The sequence below is a fragment of the Dromiciops gliroides genome, chromosome X (genome assembly GCF_019393635.1).
Source record: "Dromiciops gliroides isolate mDroGli1 chromosome X, mDroGli1.pri, whole genome shotgun sequence".
Classification (NCBI taxonomy): Eukaryota; Metazoa; Chordata; class Mammalia; order Microbiotheria; family Microbiotheriidae; genus Dromiciops; species Dromiciops gliroides.
This window is the reverse complement of record NC_057867.1, coordinates 84,640,894-84,662,713: the sequence shown is the minus strand read 5'-3', so window position 1 is coordinate 84,662,713 and position 21,820 is coordinate 84,640,894. Positions and strand designations below refer to the sequence as shown.

General features: G+C 41.0%; 1 protein-coding gene across 3 annotated transcripts; it reads left to right on the top strand.

The window, feature by feature from the left end:
• Window positions 1-423: 423 nt before the first annotated feature.
• Window positions 424-21,820, top strand: LOC122733447 (lysine-specific demethylase 5C-like). Of its 3 annotated transcripts, none has more exons than XM_043973874.1 (26): window positions 424-941; window positions 1,845-1,922; window positions 3,081-3,203; window positions 3,506-3,676; window positions 4,146-4,277; window positions 4,876-4,999; window positions 5,156-5,307; window positions 6,746-6,904; window positions 7,388-7,507; window positions 7,710-7,868; window positions 9,151-9,332; window positions 9,431-9,593; window positions 10,934-11,053; window positions 11,172-11,366; window positions 11,691-11,872; window positions 11,964-12,088; window positions 12,224-12,371; window positions 12,692-12,788; window positions 12,906-13,264; window positions 13,760-13,898; window positions 17,585-17,764; window positions 17,919-18,056; window positions 19,326-19,925; window positions 20,083-20,152; window positions 20,300-20,499; window positions 20,598-21,820. In XM_043973874.1, exons 1-26 carry the CDS (start codon window positions 792-794, stop codon window positions 20,979-20,981), a joined length of 4,650 nt encoding a protein of 1,549 aa, XP_043829809.1. In that variant the 5' UTR covers window positions 424-791; the 3' UTR covers window positions 20,982-21,820. The 3 variants fall into 3 exon arrangements, with proteins under 3 accessions (XP_043829809.1, XP_043829808.1, XP_043829807.1); XM_043973873.1 differs by having other exon boundaries at window positions 5,117-5,307; XM_043973872.1 differs by having other exon boundaries at window positions 5,111-5,307.

Below are 21,820 nucleotides of genomic sequence, written 5' to 3'. Positions count from 1 at the left end.
ACTTGTAAATTGAGGTAAAGGAAATGATTGTCTTGTGTCTTTGCCAAGAAAACTCACATAATGAAGCAGATAAGATATGATTAACTTGGTTATATTTTTGTTTTTGGTTAAATTGAGGCATTTTTAATACCTTGAAATTTTTTTTTTAAATAAGGAATTAGGATTTGGGGGTTTAATTTGTGGATTTTAATGTGTTTTTAATCGTAGTTTGAAGACTCACTAAATTTAAGGTTCTTTTTATTAGTGGTAAGATTATATTTGTGGGGCTGTAGGAAGATCTCAGGGGTGTTTTCGGGGTTTTTTGTTATGTTTTGTTTTCATTTCAAATTCTGAGATAATATCTTTTTTTTCTGGGTTCACTTTATTTTAGAATTTTAGAACGTACTTCTAAATTTTAACTTCCGGGTCTCGCCGTCTCCGTTAAGGGTGTCCTTGCGCACTTGTAACCGAAAGTGAATTTCTTTAACTTGAATTGTTTTGTTTTCTTTTGCTTTGTTTTTGTTTTGTTTTGTGTATTAAAGGAGAGCTGCAACATAAAAATTTGCTTTAAATTTTAGGGAGAGTTGGGGTTTTTTTTGTTTTGTTTTGGGTTTTTTTGCATTTCAAGATCTTTGTACGTGAAGAAAAGGGAGAAGTGCGCGGAGGAATTCTGAAAGCGGTAACGAGGCTGCGGTAGTCAAAATGGCGGCGTTAGAAAATTTTAAGCAACGTCGTTAGAGGATGTTACCATTTTTTCAATCAATTAAAGCAAAACAAAATCTGGAGTTACGCAAGGTCTCTTTGAAGTGACCATGGAGACAGGGCCAGAGGATTTTGTACCCCCACCAGAGTGTCCCGTATTCGAGCCGAGCTGGGCCGAGTTCCAGGACCCGCTGGGTTACATCTCCAAGATCCGGCCCATCGCCGAGAAGTCGGGTATCTGCAAGATCCGGCCGCCAGCGGTAAGATATTTACATAAATTGGGCAAATTAACGTTTAGAGAAGGGCTAAAAACACTCCATCCGGACACATATCCTAAAATTTAATTAAGGATTGGAACATAGTTAAAACTAAGTATCACAGAGGCCTATCACCAAAATTTTAAAATGAAAAAACTAGGAATTTTTTTTATAGGCCACAATCACCAAAATATCGACATTCAGCTTTGCTTTTTAAATAAAAAATGAAACAGGGCGGGGGGGGGGGGGGGTAAAAATTACCATATTTTTAAAAGACAGTCATTGTCACAGGGGGGGAAATAGAAAAAGCAACATGAAATAAAAATCATCTGAATTTTCAGCCAATTAAAAAACGTGAACATTAGTCAGCAAAAATACATGATTCCTCCAAAAAATAATTAAATAACATGAAATTTATTATTGAAACATATAGCAACAAAGTAATACTCAGTTTTAAATTCAATTCCATTTTCACTCAGTATTCCCCATATAAATGAACATAAAACCATAAAAACTTATATTTCTAAAACTACATAATCTTTAAATGACTCCATATCACTCAATTTTAGGACATACATTAATGTCATTAATTTGTATAGATAATAAAATACCACAATTCATTCTGCCAAGAATTTGACTATAAAAAGTACCCCATAACTAACCCATTTGACATAAGTTAACTATTTCTCTGTGGCAGATATCAATAAAACATACAAAACACAATAAAACCCACAATTTTAAATTAATGCCATAATCAAGAGAAAAAACTAAAAATATATATGCTTTACATCTTAAAATTTAGTAACATTTTCTCTCTGTAACAAAAAACAAAAACAAAAAAATCAGAAGTTCTCCAAAGTAACTACAGTTAATTAACCTTTATATTTTTTCCTCCTTTCATATAAGGACTGGCAGCCACCCTTTGCTGTGGAAGTCGACAATTTCAGATTCACACCGAGAATCCAGAGACTAAATGAATTAGAGGTAAGATAAATTGAAAAATTTAACAAGTCTTCAGCACTAAAACAAATTTCTACTAACATCCCCTAACTCCAGATAAACCTCTTTTAATTTTGTTTTGCCATTAAGTACTGTAAACATCTGTAGATTCATTGGTTGTTTCTTCTAAATGGTAAATATCTATTTGTTCTATTATTACCCAGTTACTTATACCTTTCCAAAGTAATTTCTGATAATAACTTTTCCCTACAGACTTCTTCAATTTATTAATAGTTTCCACTAATCTAGATTATCCAGTTTCAACATGACATCACTATACACTAAACATGTAATAATATCATAAAAGCAACCTAATCCTTTGCTACTCATAATATAGTCAAAACTTGTAAATATCAATGCCAGAACTTAACTAAAAGAATAGACCATTTTTTAAAGCATGTTAGCTTTTATCTAGCATTTGGGAGAATTCAGTGAAATTTCATCCTGAATTATAAAGATAAGAAGAGTGCACCCTTTTTGTATCTTCCCTTCTATATAATCTCTTGATAACTTTATTTTTCACATAACTGACTCTAGATCTAAATTTCCAGTTCTAGGATCTTCATTGGACTTCAAAGCTGTTATCCCCAAATACCTGTTGGTATTGCTATTGGATAAGCCAGAGTGAATGCCCCATACGCCTTTTAAGCTCAAGCACCTTAAAATAAACTTACTGTCTTCCTCTTGATTGCCACAGTGCCAGACATAAAGCAAGTGTTTCATATTTACTGAGTGGTTGATTGTCTTTCCCAAAAATCGATACATTCTGAAATTTTCCCCATTAGTGTTGAGAATATTACCATCATTTAATACCCTGCAGATATCACCACAGTGATTTTTCTAAAACAACCATGTCATGACATTCATAGCTCTTTCACTAACAGTATAGGCTTCCTTCTACTTTCAACAATTACTTTGTATTATATTTGTATATAACTTACATGCTTATGTGTGACCAATTTTGGTGGACCTTAAGTCATAGTTTTGTCATGATGAGGTATCTGTAGGGAGTGGAAACTACTATTCCCTAATTTAGATGAGGGACTGACCCTCTCAAGTTCATGGTATCAAGATACAGGGAGAAATGCCAGCTATATTGGAGTGGTACAGTGAAACTTTGCTCAACCTTACCTCTTTTCTTAGGCCCAGACTAGAGTGAAGCTCAACTACTTAGACCAGATCGCCAAGTTTTGGGAGATACAGGGGTCTTCACTGAAGATCCCAAATGTGGAGCGGCGCATTCTGGATCTCTACAGCCTTAGCAAAGTATATCTATCATCTTGTCCTTCCATTTGACCTACCCTCTGGCTATCAAATCTTTTTGAGATATAAATACCTCAGGCCACAAAAGTTGATTGTCACCAGGATAACCAACCTTCTTAGGGCAGTCTTCTCTTCTAGATTTGAGGCTGGGTTATACAATGACAATGGGTAAGGGGGATAAGTAGGGAAATGACATTTTCTGGTGATTTAGGCTGTTAAGATGTACACCCTAGCCCATTGGATGTTAGATAGCCTGAGCATTGTTTGGAGTGTGAGTAACCCCATTGTACACTCTGTATTTCCAGATTGTGGTGGAAGAGGGAGGCTATGAGGCCATCAGCAAAGACCGTCGTTGGGCTCGTGTGGCCCAACGCCTGAACTACCCAGCTGGCAAAAATATTGGTTCCTTGTTGCGCTCTCATTATGAGCGAATCATCTACCCCTATGAGATGTACCAGTCTGGAGCCAACCTGGTGGTAAAGAAAAGGAGCAGAGATAGAATCTCTGCCCCCATCACACTAACTCTCTTTTTTCTTCCTGCTGGTCCAAACTAGGCTCAGCTCCCAGCGGGTGAGAGAATGACATTTGTCATATAGATTTTCCATATTCACTCCTCCAGAAAGTAATTCCCCTTCCCACCCTGCAACCCCAGACTTTATCTACTCTATATTTTCTCATGTTACTGGATAGTAGAGATAGCAATGATGTCACACATTACTGTAGCATTAATCAGTAAGAATATACCAGCAAAACAGACAATATGTAGAAAATGAGTAGTGCTTGTGATGAGATTGCAATAAAAATTTGATATAACTAATACCATTGGATAGTTTCTTTCACTTCAAAGCAGAACCAAAAGCTTAGTTACTAGATGATTGATTTGGTTGTGTGAGCTTAATTGTCAGGGGCATGGCCCCATCTGCTTTTTCCCTGTGTACTCTCCAGCAGTGTAATACTCGTCCATTTGATAGTGAAAAGGACAAGGAATACAAACCCCATAGCATCCCTCTGCGTCAGTCTGTACAGCCCTCTAAAATCAACACTTATGGTCGACGTGCTAAAAGGCTGCAGCCTGATGTGAGTATCTCATTGATTCTTGCTTCATCCCCTTCCACCGTAACCTAACAGAACTTTTTAAAGAGTTTGCTAGTTTTGTTCATCTTTTTCTTTGTGGATCCCTAACCTCATTTTTCTGGGTCTACTTAAATGTGTTGTTCATGGATGTGCTTTTATGTTGTGAACACTTTATTTGGGAGGAATGATGGTTTTGCTTTGCTTTAATGCTGAAAGATCAGAGAACACCTTTCCAAGGAAAAGACTTGTAACTTCATATGCTTTTTTTTTTTTTTTTTTAGTGAGGCAATTGGGGTTAAGTGACTTGCCCAGGGTCACACAGCTAGTAAGTGTTAAGTGTCTGAGGCTGGATTTGAACTCAGGTACTCATGACTTCAGGGCCGATGCTCTATCCACTGCGCCACCTAGCTGCCCCAACTTCATATACTTTTATGCCTAGCTAGGGATTTAAAATATCCCAGTTGTTCTCAGATAACGGACCCAGGTGTACATAATGTAGTGCTCTCCATTTTCTTCCCCACAAAATTGTTTTCTGGGATGGGGACAAAACCATGTTGGACACCATTAAATAATACCACTAAAATGCTTCTGTCTTTTGCAGCCAGAACCTACTGAGGAAGATATTGAGAAAAATCCAGAACTGAAGAAATTGCAGATTTATGGAGCTGGCCCCAAGATGATGGGCCTTGGACTCATGGCCAAAGAAAAAAATCTTAGAAAAAAGGGTGAGTCTTAGGTAGAAGGGATGAGAAATAGTAAGTCCCACTGAGGACACCTCACTCTGATCTTTGGGTGAGGCTTGGTCTGTGGCAGGAATTTTTCTCACTTTGTTTTAGTCTCAGCTTCTCAGGATAAAGATGGACCTGAATGTCCTCCCACAGTGGTGGTGAAAGAGGAAACGGGCATAGATCTGAAGGTAGATGCATCCTTCCCTAAAACTTTAATGGATGGAAAGGAGGAACTCTTTCACAGCCTGGAGCCTTGTACCAAAATGACAATGCGCCTTCGGAGGAACCACAGTAATGCCCAGTTTGTAAGAAATTTCAAGCTCTCTTTTTTGGTAGGGGGAAGGGATGGGTGTGGAATTAGATCAAATGTATCCTGCAGATAACAGAACTTAAAACATCTGAAGTAATAGGACTTGGGTCTAAAATATAATATTGTCAGACAAAACTTTACATCATTCCCTTACTCATAAAAGGGGCAAGGAGAGTGCTGTAACAAAGTTGATGTTAGAATCCAGACCTTTTACCACCACAGGAATGGACATTCATTTCAGTGGGATAAGAACACACATGGAAGCTACAAGTCAGATGCATTCTGTGGTCCATCTTTAGTGTTGTTTTGATTTCTAAAATCATACCAATTTTTGATATTGAATTGACTCATAGGAGTAGTAGACATCTGAGCCACACCCATTTAGCAAAGCACAAGTTAGTCTGTGAAATTTTAAGATTTGATTCTACTCTTCAAGGTTCCTATTAATACTCTGTAAAAATAACACATGAAATGAAAATACTTGTTAAATCGTTGCTATTCTTAATCTGACTCTTAATGATGATCCCATTTGGGATTTTCTTGGCAAAGATACTGAGGTGGTTTGTCATTTCCTTCAGCTCATTTTACAGATGAGAAAACCAAGGCAAGCCGGGTTAAGTGGCTTCCCCAGGGTCACACAGTAAGTGTCTGAGGCTGGATTTGAACTCAAGAAGATGAGTCTTCCTGATTTTAATCCCAGTACTCTATCCAAATTTGCCAGCTAGCTGTAAAAAGAAAAGTCAATAGGTGAAAACTTGTGCTATTCTTACTATATGGCATGAGATATATATCATGATAAAAACATTTGAGAGTTATATGAATATTTGCTATGTGAAAAGGGAGTGATTGGTTCTGCTTGGTTTTAGAAGGCATAATATGGAATCATTGAGGTGAGGAGGTAAGTTAGGACAACATATTTGGGAAAATAAGAGGCCACATTTGTAGTGATTAGAGAGCCAGTTCTTGGAGCCAAGAATACCAAAGTTCAAGTTCTTCCATTAACACACAAGTTAGAAGTCTCAGTGCTTTAAGCAGTTCATTAAGATAAATTGTAGACAAGATGCCAATTTCCTTTGGTAGAATGAAGATCCTTCTCCAGGAATTCTTTATACGCATGATAACATAGATACGTTTCCTTAGTCGTATATGGGGGAAAAACCCTGACAATTAGATATGTAGAATGGGTTTTTTGAAGCTAGATTATTATAGTTTTTTTAAAGATAGATTATCTCTGTCACTAAGACTATAATTGAATTCTTTCACATGATCAAAGGCTACAACTTCAAGTGCCTTTCATTTCTCTTAGGTGAGTTAGAGAATTGCATGGTTAGATAGACTAGTATGAGCATGGAAGGGCTTATCAGAAATAGCTTTGATGAGCAGGTTGGTCATGGTTGGGTAAGTGTTTATCATTCTTGTCTCCCTCTTCGAAGATTGACTCTTATGTATGCCGGATATGTGCCCGGGGGGATGAAGATGATAAGCTCCTGCTGTGTGATGGCTGTGATGACAATTACCACATTTTCTGCCTACTACCGCCTCTGCCTGAGATCCCCAAAGGTGTCTGGCGTTGTCCAAAATGTGTCATGGCGGTATGGTAACTTCTTCTTTTGAGGGATAACCTCTGTTTAACAGTCCCAGTTACCAAACAGGGATCTTTTGAGAATTAACTATTATTTGAGTTACCATTGTAGTGTTGTCAGAATAAAGCAGTTCAAGATAATGTGACCAAAGAAAACAACATGGAAGGAAAGCTCAGTATGGTCGGAGAGGTTTGAGGAAGACAATGTAGCTCCCTGTTAGAACTAGATTTTGAGAATCAAGCAGATTGGAAGAATGCATTTCATTTTAAGCAGAAGTATTAGTATGTAAAAAAAAATATGTAGTCTGGCTTTTTGGAGAGATACTTGGGCCCAGTTTTACTGGAATGTGGATTAGGAGATGTAGTATAAAGAATGTCTTAGTAGCTAAACTGAATATGTAATTTAAAATCTTGCTTTGGAGAGGTTTTCATTTCTACATATTTGATTTATTCCTCTCTCCCTCCACCTCCACCCTCCTCCTCCCCATTTCAGGAGTGTAAAAGACCCCCAGAAGCATTTGGCTTTGAACAGGCCACAAGAGAATATACACTTCAAAGCTTTGGTGAAATGGCTGACACATTCAAGTCTGATTACTTCAACATGCCTGTACATGTAGGTGGTAGGGGCCAGATAATTTTCAGAGGGTGAAAGAAGTGGGAGAGGGGACTGAATTCCAATTTCTTCTCTTCATTGTGTCCCTAAAACCCAAGGATTGGAGAGTGGTTTGTAGCTGCTCCCTGTTCCCACCCCTCCCACTATTTCTACCACTCCTCTTTGAATACACACATATAAGCACTCTGTTCTTATTTCCCAGATGGTACCCACAGAGTTAGTAGAGAGAGAGTTCTGGCGGCTTGTGAACAGCATTGAAGAGGATGTAACTGTGGAGTATGGGGCTGATATCCATTCCAAGGAGTTTGGCAGTGGTTTCCCCATTAATGATAGCAAGAAGCATTTGTCCGATGAGGAAGAGGTACAATTGTTAGATGTGGGATTTTCTATGTGGGAGGGGAAAATCCTGTGTTATATGTAAATTGGACCGAAATCAAGATAATATAGGTCCATTTTGGAGTAGTTTTGCAACTTAGTCAGCAGGTAAAATTATGTTTAGTTGTGAGAAATAATTATTAGTAAATATATAGTGATTTCCCCTTTTTTTCTTTTCTTTGGTGGAGCAGTGAGGGTTAAGTGACTTGCCCAGGGTCACACAACTAGTAAGTGTCAAGTGTCTGAGGCCGGATTTGAATGCAGTTTTTTTGTTGTTGTTGTTTTGTTTTGTTTTTTGTTGTTGTTTTTAGTGAGGCAATTTGGGGTTAAGTGACTTGCCTAGGGTCACACAGCTAGTAAGTGTTAAGTGTCTGAGGTCAGATTTGAACTCAGGTACTCCTGAATCCAGGGCTGGTGCTTTATCCACTGTGCCACTTAGCTGCCCCCTCCCCTTTTTCTTTTTTCTTTTTGGTAAGGCATTTGGGGTTAAGTGACTTGCCCAGGGTCACACAGCTAGTAAGTGTTAAGTGTCTGAGACCAGATTTGAACTCAGGTACTCCTCAATCCAGGGCCGGTGCTGTATGCACTGTGCCACCTAGCTGCCCCTCCCCTTTTTTCTTAATCCTTTCTCCCCTTGATCACCCAAAGTCTAAGTTCTCCTTGAAAGATTCTGTTGAATCTCTTCATCTGGGTTAAGCCCAAGTTTAAAAGAATTCTTGGTTGGAGACAGGCCTCTATCTAAATAACTGAAGGGCTTTACTTTACTTCACTATTTTGCTCTGATCAGCTTGGGGAGGATACTGGGAGAACATTTTGCACATTTTTTCTTAGATGTCATCTTGACCAAGATTTGAGTCTCTTAAGTTATCCCCAGACTTCATTTTAACATAACACACCTCCAAATCATGTCAGTTAGATTTGATTGCTTTGTGATGGACCTCCTACAGTTAGAAGGGTTTATAAACTGGGACCCCACTGCTCTTAGGGGTGTTTGGTCTGAGAAATGGCTATTGACAGATTAATAATCTGCCAGCCTATTAATAACATGATTAAATTACCCAGAAATTGTCTTATATTTTATATATATATCATCACACTATTTAAGGAAATAGAAAGAAGGGGATAGGAAATAGTGCTACACTTGGAAATGTATTTAAATCAATAACATATTTTCTAGTACTTTGAGTTTTACAATATTCATTTTTTACAGTCATTCCGTGAGTCTCATTTTATTCCCCAAGACTCACATGTTTCTCTACTTTCTCTAGGAGTATGCAGCCAGTGGCTGGAACCTGAATGTAATGCCTGTTCTGGAGCAGTCAGTCCTATGCCACATCAATGCTGACATTTCAGGCATGAAGGTTCCCTGGCTATACGTGGGCATGGTCTTTTCTGCTTTTTGCTGGCACATTGAAGACCATTGGAGCTACTCTATTAATTATCTTCATTGGTGAGCAGGTGGTCAAACTCTTGGAGTTGGGACTGGGTAGGAAAGTAAAATTTTAAGTAGAGCCTGCAGTGTAACCTTTTTCATATACTTACTGTCAGGGGTGAACCAAAGACATGGTATGGAGTACCCTCATTTGCAGCTGAACACTTGGAGGAAGTGATGAAGAAATTGACTCCTGAGCTATTTGACAGTCAACCTGATCTCCTTCATCAGTTGGTCACTCTTATGAATCCCAATACCCTCATGTCACATGGAGTTCCGGTCAGTGTCACACATTCCTTGCTTCATTTTTCATCCCACCATCTTACCTTTTTTTTTTCATTTTCCTTCTCTTTTCTACTTTTTCCATGGCATGATAAAACTCATAAAGTAGAGTAGTTAGAATCCCTGAGTCACTTTTTCACTTTGCAACACAGAGAACCTGGTACTGACAGATACTGTGAATGGCAGGTTTAAATATACAGCCACTACCTCCTATTTCCTTTTCAGTTCAATTCAGTTAACATTTATTAAATGCTTATCACGTGCAAGATTTATGGCTCATCACCAGGAATTAAAAAGATTTGTTTCATCTCAATAACAGTCCTTGGGCATCTGAGGGCCTTTTTGGATACAAGTGAAATAAGCACGAAGTAGTAGGTACAAAGTAATATAAAATACTCTTGAAAGGAAAAGAATATTGTCCTTTATCCATACTTTAGACAGCTTTTTGTTTGTTTGTTTTTTAGTGAGGCAGTTGGTGTTAAGTGACTTTCCCAGGGTCACACAGCTAGTCAGTGTTAAGTGTCTGAGACCGGATTTGAACTCAGGTACTCCTGACTCTAGGGCCAGTGCTCTATCCACTGCACCACCTAGCTACCCTGTAGCTTTTTGATAGCTCTTTATCTGTTCCCTGGAAAATGAAGATTTTTCATCTTTTTAAGATCTAAATTTTAACTCCATTGGCTTCAGCCCCAACCTAACTGATAGTCCAGTTACCCACCTCCTTTTTCTGTGTTACTTCTCACTTTCATCTCTGAGGTGCTTTATCCTCTAACATAGGCTATATGGGTTTAAGTGGATACTGTATTCTATATTTTGTTCTCTTCATTAGATCTACACCTCCCTATTCGCATGCTTGTGCATGTCTCAGGGAATGAATGCTGTCAGCTCTCTAGCCTGCTTCTGAGCATTGGTATATACCTAGTTTTTGCCTTTCCTTGTCCTTTTTCTGAGGACTATAAGTTCTTATTATGGACTTTATAGCAGCTTATACATTTAGATCTGAATGAAAAGAGGCTTATATTTCTGTAGGTCCCATGCTCTGGGGGTCTTCCTATCTAAAAAGGTAAAATTCTTCACATTTATTTAGATGATAGAAAGGACAGCACAAATTGAAAATTGGTTTAGAAGGCATGTCTTAACAGTAAAGTTTGTGGTATATTTGTCCTCATCAAATCGAAAAGATCTTGATGGTAGGACCAATGTTATTTCATTATAACTCCATTTTAGCCTGATTCCTCATGGAGAAGCTCAACTTCCTAGTTTTCATTTTTATTTTCATATGTGTATACATGTACGTGTGCATGCACACGTACATGCACATTCTGTTTTTTCCTTAGGTTGTCCGAACAAACCAGTGTGCAGGAGAATTTGTCATTACCTTTCCCCGTGCTTACCATAGTGGCTTCAACCAGGGTTACAACTTTGCTGAAGCTGTGAATTTTTGCACTGCTGATTGGGTGAGCAAGGAATTAGACTTTAGTTTTGGGAATATTGAGTTTGGGGCTATAAGAAGTAAACAAAAGGTCCCTGCAGTTCTATGGCTTTTCTCACCATACGGAGTTTCACTGTTGCCAGCTGCCTGCTGGACGCCAGTGCATCGAACACTACAGACGACTACGGCGTTACTGTGTCTTCTCCCACGAAGAGCTCATTTGCAAGATGGCTACTTCTCCTGAGAAACTGGACTTGAATTTGGCAGCAGCAGTACATAAAGAGATGTTTATTATGGTGCAAGAAGAGCGGCAACTACGAAAGGCCCTACTTGAGAAGGTAAATGTTTTGTGGAGGAGCAAGAAAATGTTCCATTTTCTAGAAACCAAGATATCCAAGCTAATGTGGTTTTTTTCTCAATAAACTGATAACTTGTATGAATAACAAAATTTCCCTCCCAACACCCTCCTTGCACCCTCCTTCCACATTATAGGAATACCCTTTTGCATTGAAATGAATGAATTGATTAATGATTGAGTAAATAACAAAGCATTTGTTTGGCGTTTACCAAGTATATGTTCTCTGTTGTTAAATATAATTATTTGTGTAAAGGTATTTTATAGTTTCTGGGAACTGAATAACCTAGTAACTTACATATTCCAGGGCATCACAGAGGCAGAGCGTGAAGCCTTTGAGCTACTCCCAGATGATGAGCGCCAGTGTGCCAAATGTAAAACAACATGTTTTCTATCAGCATTGGCTTGTTATGACTGTCCCGATGGGCTCGTCTGCCTCTCCCACATTGATGACCTTTGCAAGTGCCCCCGTAGCAAACAGTATTTACGGTGAGACTGGATTAGGTTAGGTCTACAGGGCAGTACTAGTAATCATTCTAGGATACTCTAAGTGACTTCTTGTTCTATTCGTTCTGACTAGATACCGATATACCCTGGATGAACTTCCTGCCATGTTACACAAACTGAAAATTCGGGCTGAATCCTTTGATACTTGGGCTGGCAAGGTTCGAGTAGCTTTAGACCTGGAGGATGGGCGGAAGCGCAGTGAGTGACAGTTGGGCCCTTACTGGCCTCACTTTCCCCAACTCTACACTATAACTCCCCAGAAAATGAATGAAATTTCAAGGAAAACAGGATTGAGTTGAAATTCTAACATACCCAGTACTCCTCATTTCTCAGGTCTGGAAGAGCTAAGAGCATTGGAGTCAGAGGCTCGAGAGCGTCACTTTCCCCACAGTGAGCTTTTGCAACGGCTGAAGAATTGTCTGAGTCAAGCTGAGAAATGCATTTCCCAAGCCTTGGGGTTGGTCAGCATTCAGGAACACAGGTAGAGTGGAGTGAGTTTATGGGCAGGACTTGGTGACTTTGGAGAGTTAGAGAATAGCAAAGTGGAAAAATGAATAACCTGTAGTCTTCTTGAAATGCAAGGTGTGTGTGTTCAGTGCTGCCAGGACACTTGAGCCGATGCAAGATTCAGTTTAAATGTTTTCTCCATTGTGTGCTTTGTCTTCTAAGGAGTACCTCAGAGAATTGGGAGGACAGGATGAGAGTAGGCTAGGGAAAATAGAGATGAGCATGAGACAAATATAGAAAGAAACATGATGTGAACTGAATTCTTAGTGATCATCCTTTCCCATATTCATATAGGGTAGACTCACCTCAGCTAACCCTAGAAGAGTTGCAGGCCTTCATTGAACAGATGAGTAGCCTTCCTTGTGCCATGCATCAGATTGGAGATGTCAAAGTAAGGAATATGAAAAGTTCTACTTAAAAAGATTAGTAGGACTTCTGTGGATTGTTCTTTTGGTTTGTTTGCTTGATCAAAGGTTAACACCTACCTATCTACCTCATCCCCACACAGGGTGTCTTAGAACAGGTAGAGGCCTTCCAGGTGGAGGCACAAAAAGCTCTTGCAACATTGCCTGCCAGCTTGCCCCTCCTTCCAAACCTACTGGAGAGGGCTGAACAGCTGGGGATTGAGGTGCCTGAGGCCAAGCAGCTGAGGCGACAAATGCAGCAGTGCTACTGGCTGGATGAGGTGAGGCGAACTCTAGTGCCTCCTGCTCAACGGGGCACCCTAGCAGTTATGAGGAGACTTTTGGCTTTGGGAGCCAATGTAGCACCCAGCCCTGCTGTAGATAATGCTCGGGCTGAACTTCAGGAGCTACTCACCATTGCCGAACGCTGGGAAGAAAAGGCCCATCTCTGTTTGGAAGCCAGGTATAACTTGACTGCCTCCATCCCTTTCTCATGTCTCTCTCCCTTGTCTTCATTTTACTATTTATTGATACTTTTATACTTTTATGGCACTACACACTGTCTTCTTGTTACCTGCCAGTATCTTGCATTTCGTGCATCAGGTGCCTCTGTTCTTGTCTTCTCTCCCCCGTCCCCCATATATATGCTCTGTACTTAGGCTGAAGCCCATCTTTTTTCCTTCTGTGTTCACCTTAGATCCTACATTTCATCCTCCCTTACATTCTAACTGTTCCTGTCTAAACTTAATCTTTTTTCTCACACTATACATGTATCTTTTCTCCTAGATTTGGGTGGTGGCACTAAGGAAGAATTGTTAAAGGGGGTTTGACAGTGGAATAGCCAGATAGCATCTTAGACTAAGAACCAAGCCCTGTTCCCATGCCTGACTTTTTCCTTCCCTCCATATATGGGGATTAATATAAGCCCTTTAAAAGTATTTATGTTCTTATTACTCAGGCAAAAGCATCCTCCTGCCATGTTGGAAGCCATCATTCATGAGGCAGAGAATATTCCTGTCCACCTTCCCAACATCCTGGCACTGAAAGATGCTCTTGCCAAGGCCCGAGCATGGATTGCAGATGTTGATGAAATCCAGGTGAGGATTACACTGGGGAATACCTGCAATTCCCTTTCCACTTTCTGTCTCACATTAGTATTTCTGCAGTTAATACTTTTTTGGCTTACTGACTTAGCTTGGGTAGTTGTGAGGAATGAGGATCAAGATGGAGGCCAAGTGACAGAGGAGCCTCAAATTCATGATGTAAAAGTCCTGGATTTGGCAACTAAGAGATCACTGGTAACTTTAGAAAGAGTGGTTTTGGTGGAATGTTGAGGTTAGAAGCTGGATTGTGAATCATTCAGAAGGGAGTGGGAGGAGGGAATGTAGAGGCACCTATCTTTTTGAGGAATTTAGTTACAAAAGGAAGAAGAAATATGATAGCAGGGATGGAAGGATCAAGTAAGTGTTTTTTCAGGATGGGGGAAACATGAGCATATGGAGAAGGAGCCAGCAGAGAGGGAGAGAGTGAAAATAAGGGTAAGAGTAGAGATAATGGGGGAAGGGCAGTCTGTTGGAGGAGATGGGATAGATTGGAATCACTTGAACAGGTGGAATGGATAGCCTTGCTGAGTAGTAAGGCAGTCTCATCATAGGAGGTAGGGGTAGAAGAAAAGATAGTGAGAAATCACACTTGAGTGATAGAAGATGAGGAAGAGGAGAGAAGAGGGAGCTTATGGCCAGTGGTCTAAATATTTTCTGTAAAAATGAGGTAAGGTTTCAGTTGATAGATAGAGGGAGTTATGGTGAATGTGAGGAGAGAGGTTTGTGAGAGCCACTGTGGAGGTGGAGAACAAAAAGGAATTGATATGGGAGTTATAGTAGGATGGCCTCCCTGCAGTGAGGGCTCAGTTGAGGTGTTATAACAGTCATTCGTGTACATCTAGTTAGACCAGTTTTGTGACTTTTTTCCCTCACTTTTTTTTGGGGGGGCAGTATGAGCGAATGAGGGTTAAGTGACATGCCCAGGGTCACGTAGTAAGTGTCAAATGTCTGAGACCGGATTTGAACTCAGGTACTCTTGAATCCAGAGCCAGTGCTTTATCCACTATGCCAACTAGCTGCCCCTCCCCCACCTTTCAACAGCATGTGTGATTGCAGTCAGATATGTGGATGTGAGAGTTCTTTAATACAGAGCTGGTCCTTTTTTGGGTGCTGCCATGATGCAGGGTATTACCATCTTTTTTTTTTTTTTTATGGTTTGCAATTAAGTTTGTAATGTTGTTTTCCATTGCACATAAAAACAAATGTCATGTCACTTCAAAGTACATATTTCCAAGACATGCTGAATTATGTGGGTTTTTTTTCTGTTTAGAATTTTATTTTCCAAAATATATGTAAAAACAAATTTGGACATCAATTTTTTAAAACTTTGTGTTCCAACTTCTCTTTCTCCCTCCCTTAACATCCCCCACCCCCAAGAACTCAAGCAATTCAATGTAAGCTATACATGAATAGTCATGGAAAATGTTACCACGTTATCTAGGTTGTGAGACAAAATAGATAAAAAACAAAACATCATATTGGGGAACTGTCAAAAAAAATTGTTTCCATCTGTTTTCAGATACCATCAGTTCTTTCTCTGTAAATGGATTGCAATTTTCATAAGTCCTTCAGAGTTATATTGGATTGTTGCCTTGCTGAAAATAACCACGTGCTTCTCAGCAGATCATCTTACACTATTGCTGTTATTTTGTGTACAGTACATTTCATTCTGCTTCAGTTCATGTAGGTCTTTCCAGGTTTTTCTGATAGCATCCTGTTCATCATAACTTTTATATAGTACCTTAAACATGACAAAGAAATTTCTTCACAGTAGCCCAGCAGAGTAGGTACCATACGTTTTGCCATTATAATCAATCATCATAGCTATTTTTCTCCATCCTATTCCCTTCCCATGATATTTACTCTATTTCCTATCTTACTTTGCCCTATTCCTTTTCAAAAGTGTTTTACTTCTGACTGCCCCCTCCCCAACACTGCCCTCCATTTTTTCACCCTTCCCTCCTATTTTCCTGAAGGGTTAGATAGATTCTTCCATCCAATTGGGTGTGTGTGTTATTCCTTCCTTGAGCCCACTCTGATGAAATTAAGGTCTTTGAGCTAATTCTGTGTTCTAAATTTTTCTGACACCCTCCCTCCTCCCTATGAAATCAAGCAATTCAGTGTGTCATACTTGTGCAGTTATGCAGAATATCTTTACCTTCCTCAAAAGTGTTTTGCTTTTTACTGCTCTCTCCCCAACCTGCCCTTCCTCCTTCCCCTCTTCTCCCACCCGCCTTATCTCCCTCCCTCCCACCTTCCCTCACGGCAAAAATATATTATTATAAGGGGCAGCTAGGTGGTGCAGTGGATAGAACACCGGCCCTGGAGTCAGGAGTACCTGAGTTCAAATCCGGCCTCAGACACTTGACACTTACTAGCTGTGTGACCCTGGGCAATTCACTTTACCCCCATTGCCTCACTAAAAAAAAAATATTATACCCACTTGAGTATGTATGTTATTCCCTCTTTGAACCAATTCTAATGATAGTACGGTTCACTCACTCTCCACTCTGCCACTAGTGTGTAGCTGAGGTTAGGTGGAGTCACTCTTGGGAGATAAGTAGGTTGAAAAAATGAGTAGTTTAAAGGGAGAATCAATATGTTGAAGTCATCTAGTATGAGGACAGGAGTTGGGGAGGAGACAAATTGTGAGCCAGGTATTAAATTTATTGAGGAAAGAAGGGGTGAATGACCTGGTAGTCTGTAGGAAAGAGCTATCAGGATTTTGTTTGGGTGGTGGATAGAAATAATATGAAACTTGAAGAGAGGATCCTGAGTGATTGGGAACCCAGAAGTGGCAATGTAGAGTATTCCAACTCTCATGCCTTTAGTTGAGGGGACAGCCAGGGAGCCTTTGTCACCAGAGGATGGTCAGAGCTATGTAGAAACTATGGTTATAATAATTTCTTATTGTGGTGATGGGAAAATATTTTCCCCTTTTTATGTTTGACTTTTTTTTCCCCCCTTGGTGAGGCAATTGGGGTTAAGTGACTTGCCCAGGGTCACACAGCTAGTAAGTGTCAAGTGTCTGATGCCAGATTTGAACTCAGGTCCTCCTGACTCCAGGGTTGGTGCTCTATCCACTGCGCCATCTAGCGGTCCCTATTTTCCCCTTTTTATAAAGGAGCCATGGCAGACAGAGGTTAGTTAAGTGATTTGTCCAAGTTCCCCTTACCTAGGGGGTAGTTAATTAAGTGACTTGAGTCCAGATTTGAACTCAGGTTATTCTGACTCCAGGCCTAGCGCTCTGACCACTCTGCCACCTGGCTGCTGCTTCAGTAAGACATGAGTGCAAGAGGCAATTGAGGATGACAGAGTTCAAGGAAGAACAGAATGGACAGAGGACTTAGGTTTGTTGAGAAGTGGTGAGTGATTTAAGTGAGGGCATGTTGAAAAAACAGGATGCAAAAAACAAGTCTAGTTTTGATGATGAGGTCCAGGACATATGGAAAGGAGGGACATATTAAAGAAGTAGAATTTGAAGAACCTGCTGAATGACCTGAGGAAATGACCTGAGGAAAGAGACTTGGAAAGTGCCCAAGATTTTAGCCATAAGACCAAGACTAGGGAAATAGGAGTCTTTTCTGCTTATCCATTCTTACAGAAGAAAAAGTTGAAACTAGGAAAATGTTCAAGCATTTTTTTCTCTTAGGAGAACTAAGTCCCCCATCCTCTCCTAGAATGGTGACCATTATCCTTGCCTGGATGACTTGGAGGGCTTAGTGGCTGTGGGTCGAGATCTCCCTGTTGGACTAGAGGAGTTGAAGCAGCTAGAGTTACAGGTGCTTACGGCACACTCCTGGCGGGAAAAGGCTTCCAAGACCTTCCTCAAAAAGAATTCCTGCTATACTCTTCTTGAGGTAAGCATTGCCATTGCCATCTTCTTTTCCTGTCACCATTAACCTTAATTCTTCCTGTGATTCCTCCTGCTTCTTTTCTTCAGCTCCTATTTTGTGACTAGGCAGCTGGTTTCTCTGTACTTGGAACTGCTCATCTCCATTCCTCCTCCTTCAGGTATTGTGTCCGTGTGCAGATGCTGGCTCAGACACCATGAAGCGGAATCGGTGGAAGGAAAAGGAGCTGGGCTTATACAAGTCAGATACAGAACTTTTGGGTCTGTCTGCCCAGGACCTCAGAGATCCAGGCTCAGTGGTGAGAAGGCTTGGATAGCTATTATGGAGTTCATCAAGTCCCAGTAGGAGTTAGATCTAATCTACTATGTAAAATTCTAGCTATGATGTCTAAAATCTAATGAGTGGTCACCTTAAATTAGAAAATGTATCGCGGGCAGCTAGATGGCACAGTGGATAGAGCACCGGCCCTGGATTCAGGAGTACCTGAGTTCAAATCCGGCCTCAGACACTTAACACTTACTAGCTGTGTGACCCTGGGCAAGTCACTTAACCCCAATTGCCTTACTAAAAAAAAGAAAAAAAAGAAAATGTATAGCATCAATCTTTGGGCTTTAAGTATTTATTAAAGTATATTAGGGGTTAGTAAAGAGAAACACGTGGATCAAGAATTAGATCTGCCTGCTCTCCCTAATCTGTCTCCACTTGCTCCCCAACCAAAGTTTCCCACCCGAAGAGCCTCTCCCTGGGGCTTTTCCCAGAAGCCTCTTGTGAAACAGGAAACAGGGCTGTCCACACACACAGCTCCAAGCTAATTGGCTGGTAGCACTGATTGACAGGTTCCACAGGTGGTTCTATAGATGTAACATCCGGATGCTGGGCAACTTCCAGATGCCGGGTAACTTCCAGACACTAAAGTCACATGGTGTCTAAATCACATGCTTTCTCCTCATGGCAGAGCTTCCTGGCAATATCTTTCCCAGCAGTGGGTGTCATTCCAATTATCACAACTGGAAAAATAACTTTGGGCTAGTTGAAATTTTGGGGTGAAGTTTTCCCCCTATATGCTTCCCTCCATTTGAGTGAGTCCATCTCCATATGTGTCTCATTTGTTTATAGCAAGAGGACTGCATTTTTTTATTGTCTACCCTTACATATTTATCTTGGCCTTAATTTTCCAAATACCACAATGAGAGGATTTAACTTACAGTTTCTATGGGGCTTTGACATCTGTGGTCCTACACACATATAATCGAAAAGTCTCTCGCATTTTAGTCACACAAATCACTCTTTTTTTGCTTTATGCCTCAACTCAAGGATTCTCCTGAGAACATCAAAATTTGACATATATAGGTCTTCTCAAGGGCTTTCACTTCCCTGTGTCCATACTCAAGATAAGTAACAAATTTAGGATAGGCTGTTTCCTCTGACAACAACAACATATGTTTCTAATGTTATGTTATGTAAGTCACTGTTTCTTGTTAGAATGCACTGCCTGACACAAGGCAACATTTGGTTGTGATTAGACTTGGGTTCCCTAAAATGATCTGTATCACTTTCCTTGGTGCAGATCTTGGCCTTCAAGGAGGGTGAGCTAAAGGAAAAAGAAGGCATCCTTCATCTTCGTCATGCCAACATGACCAAGCCTTGCCCATCATCACTTGTATCTGATGATGTCACATCCTCACCCTGCTTGTGTGGGCGGGCACCAGTGGGTGAAGGGGCTATTCAGTGTGACCTCTGCCAGGATTGGTTCCATGGGAGATGTGTGTCAGCCCCTCGACCCAGTGTACCCCGGCCACTGAATCCTATCTCCCCAGTTCCCCTAGCATGGTGGGAGTGGGATACAAAATTTTTGTGCCCACTTTGCATGCGCTCTCGCCGCCCTCGCCTAGAGACTATTCTGGCCCTTCTGGTGGCCCTGCAGAAATTACCTGTACGGCTACCTGAGGGTGAGGCGCTACAGTGCCTCACAGAGCGAGCTATTGGCTGGCAGGGTCGAGCACGCCAGGCCTTGGCCTCCCATGATGTAGCAGTGCTACTGGCTCGTCTAACTGAATTACGACAGTGGCTTCAGCAGCCGACCGGACCTCCACCTGGGGCTCCCTGTGCCCAGCTTTTTACCCCAGTGCCAGCTACACTGAGAGAAAGCATCAGCAGTGAATCCAAGGTAAGGTTCATGCTCTGTTTACCCCAAGCTATTTCCGCCTGACTCTGGAGAGTTATTAGTTGTAACTGCAGGTAGGAAAGATTCTCTTGGCTATTTGGGGGTAGATAGGAATTAATTAGTTGGCTTCTCTCACTCTTTCTCCCATTCTGATCACTAGTCCCAGGTATCTTTGGAAAACAGAGATGGGAGCACAAAGCTCAAGAAAACTGCTGCTGGAGGGTTTTCAGGTAGGAAATAAAGAGATTCTAGGATATATGGGGGAAAGGGAGAAGGGTGGAAATGGGAAAAGAGAGTCCATGTCCCTTTGAGGTATTCTAAGGGACTTAAATCTATATCTGCCCACTGAACCTAGTATCCATTCATGGCTTTTACAGACCTAGATATGCTTTTATCACTGCTGCCACAACTCAAAGGTCCAGTGTTAGAGCTGCCTGAGGCAGCACGAGCTCCATTGGAGGAGCTGATGATAGAGGGTGACCTGCTGGAGGTGACACTGGATGAGAACCATAGCATCTGGCAGTTGTTACAGGCTGGCCGTCCTCCAGATTTGACACGGCTCCGTACATTGCTCGAGGTGAGGTTTGGTTGAGGGTTGAGAGTTGTGTTGACAGTGAAAATGTTGAATATGTGTTGTCTGAGGTGTGTGCCTTCTCTTTGTCTGTTAATCCTTAGTTGGAGAAGGCAGAACAGGGTGGAACTCGGATTCGGGGTCGAACCCTAGAGAAGCGGCACCGTCCGAAGACACAGAATAGTGGTGAACTCAAGGATGCATCAAGGGAACAGCTGGAGCCAAAGAGAACTCGGGCCAGAGTGGCAGTAGGTGAAGAAATCATGAAGAAGGATCATGAGGAGGACAGAGGCATGGGACTTCCCAGGGGTGTTGCTGTCTCTTCAGCTAGCCTGACCAAGGAAAGTGATAGTTCTAGCCAGAGCCAAAACAGTGTAGAGGTGAGGCCAGGGAGCTGGGGGATTAAGTCATCTACCTGTCCCTCTGGCATCTGTTTGCTGCCCTCTTCCCCTTGTCTATCTCTTTGTTCTTCTAAGCAAGATTTGTGATAACGTTGTAACAAGATGACTGAGCCTCTTAACCCCTTTCTTCACCTTCCTCTTCTTTACCAGAATGCCCACCTCAGGGCAAGATGATAAAACTGGGAAATAAAGAGGGCTCAGATATGTAGGGCTCACAGCCTTCCACGTATTCATTTGTCTCTCTGGTCCACCCAATGTTCAGACCTCAACACCTCAGCATAAGCCCTGGGATCTCTTGGATTCTATTTTCCTGAAAAGAAAAGGCTCTTCTTTCGACATTCTGCTTTAGTGTGTTTCTCATTCTCTTGCTTTGGCAAAGCCATTACTCTTCCAGAGATGAAGAGAGAAGTTATAGCTAGGGGAAAATACTAGACTGGGCCAGGGGCTATGCAAAATTTTGTAAGTGTTCCTCTCCCACAGTGCTCAGTGAGGCTTACACTTAATTTTCCATCCTTTTATTTTTCATATTCTATTCTCTCCACCTAGTGCTGTATTTATCTCCCTGTCTCTGTCTTTCTGTCTGTGTCCCATTTTTCCTCAAAACTCCTATCTCATTCACCCCAGAAGGTGTGGGGAAAAGGAATCCTTTGTTTCATGACTTTAAATCACTGGAAGTTCAGTGATGAAGCAGCCTTGTCAGCTTGTTCTCTCCTGCTCTTATGTGTTCACCTAGTTCTGGGTTATTCATATTTTTTTACAAGTGAAAAATACCCATTGCTGGGATGTGATTAATTTGTTCAAAGAGAGGGTGGTGCCCCGCCACCAAAACACCCCCACAGAAACCCTTTGTTCTTGAGATTGTCTATTTTAATTTAATTTTATTATTTTCTTCATGTCAGGAATAAAAGAAAAGGGGTTTGTTTGTT

What these genes read in the sequence shown, in the direction of transcription:
- LOC122733447 (XM_043973872.1), top strand. Translation starts at nt 792, where the DNA reads ATGGAGACAGGGCCAGAGGATTTTGTACCCCCACCAGAGTGTCCCGTA. An exon ending in ACCACAGTAATGCCCAGTTT is followed by an intron (nt 5,308 to 6,745) that starts GTAAGAAATTTC and finishes CCCTCTTCGAAG; the next exon opens with ATTGACTCTTATGTATGCCG. An exon ending in GCATCAGCAGTGAATCCAAG is followed by an intron (nt 19,926 to 20,082) that starts GTAAGGTTCATG and finishes TCTGATCACTAG; the next exon opens with TCCCAGGTATCTTTGGAAAA.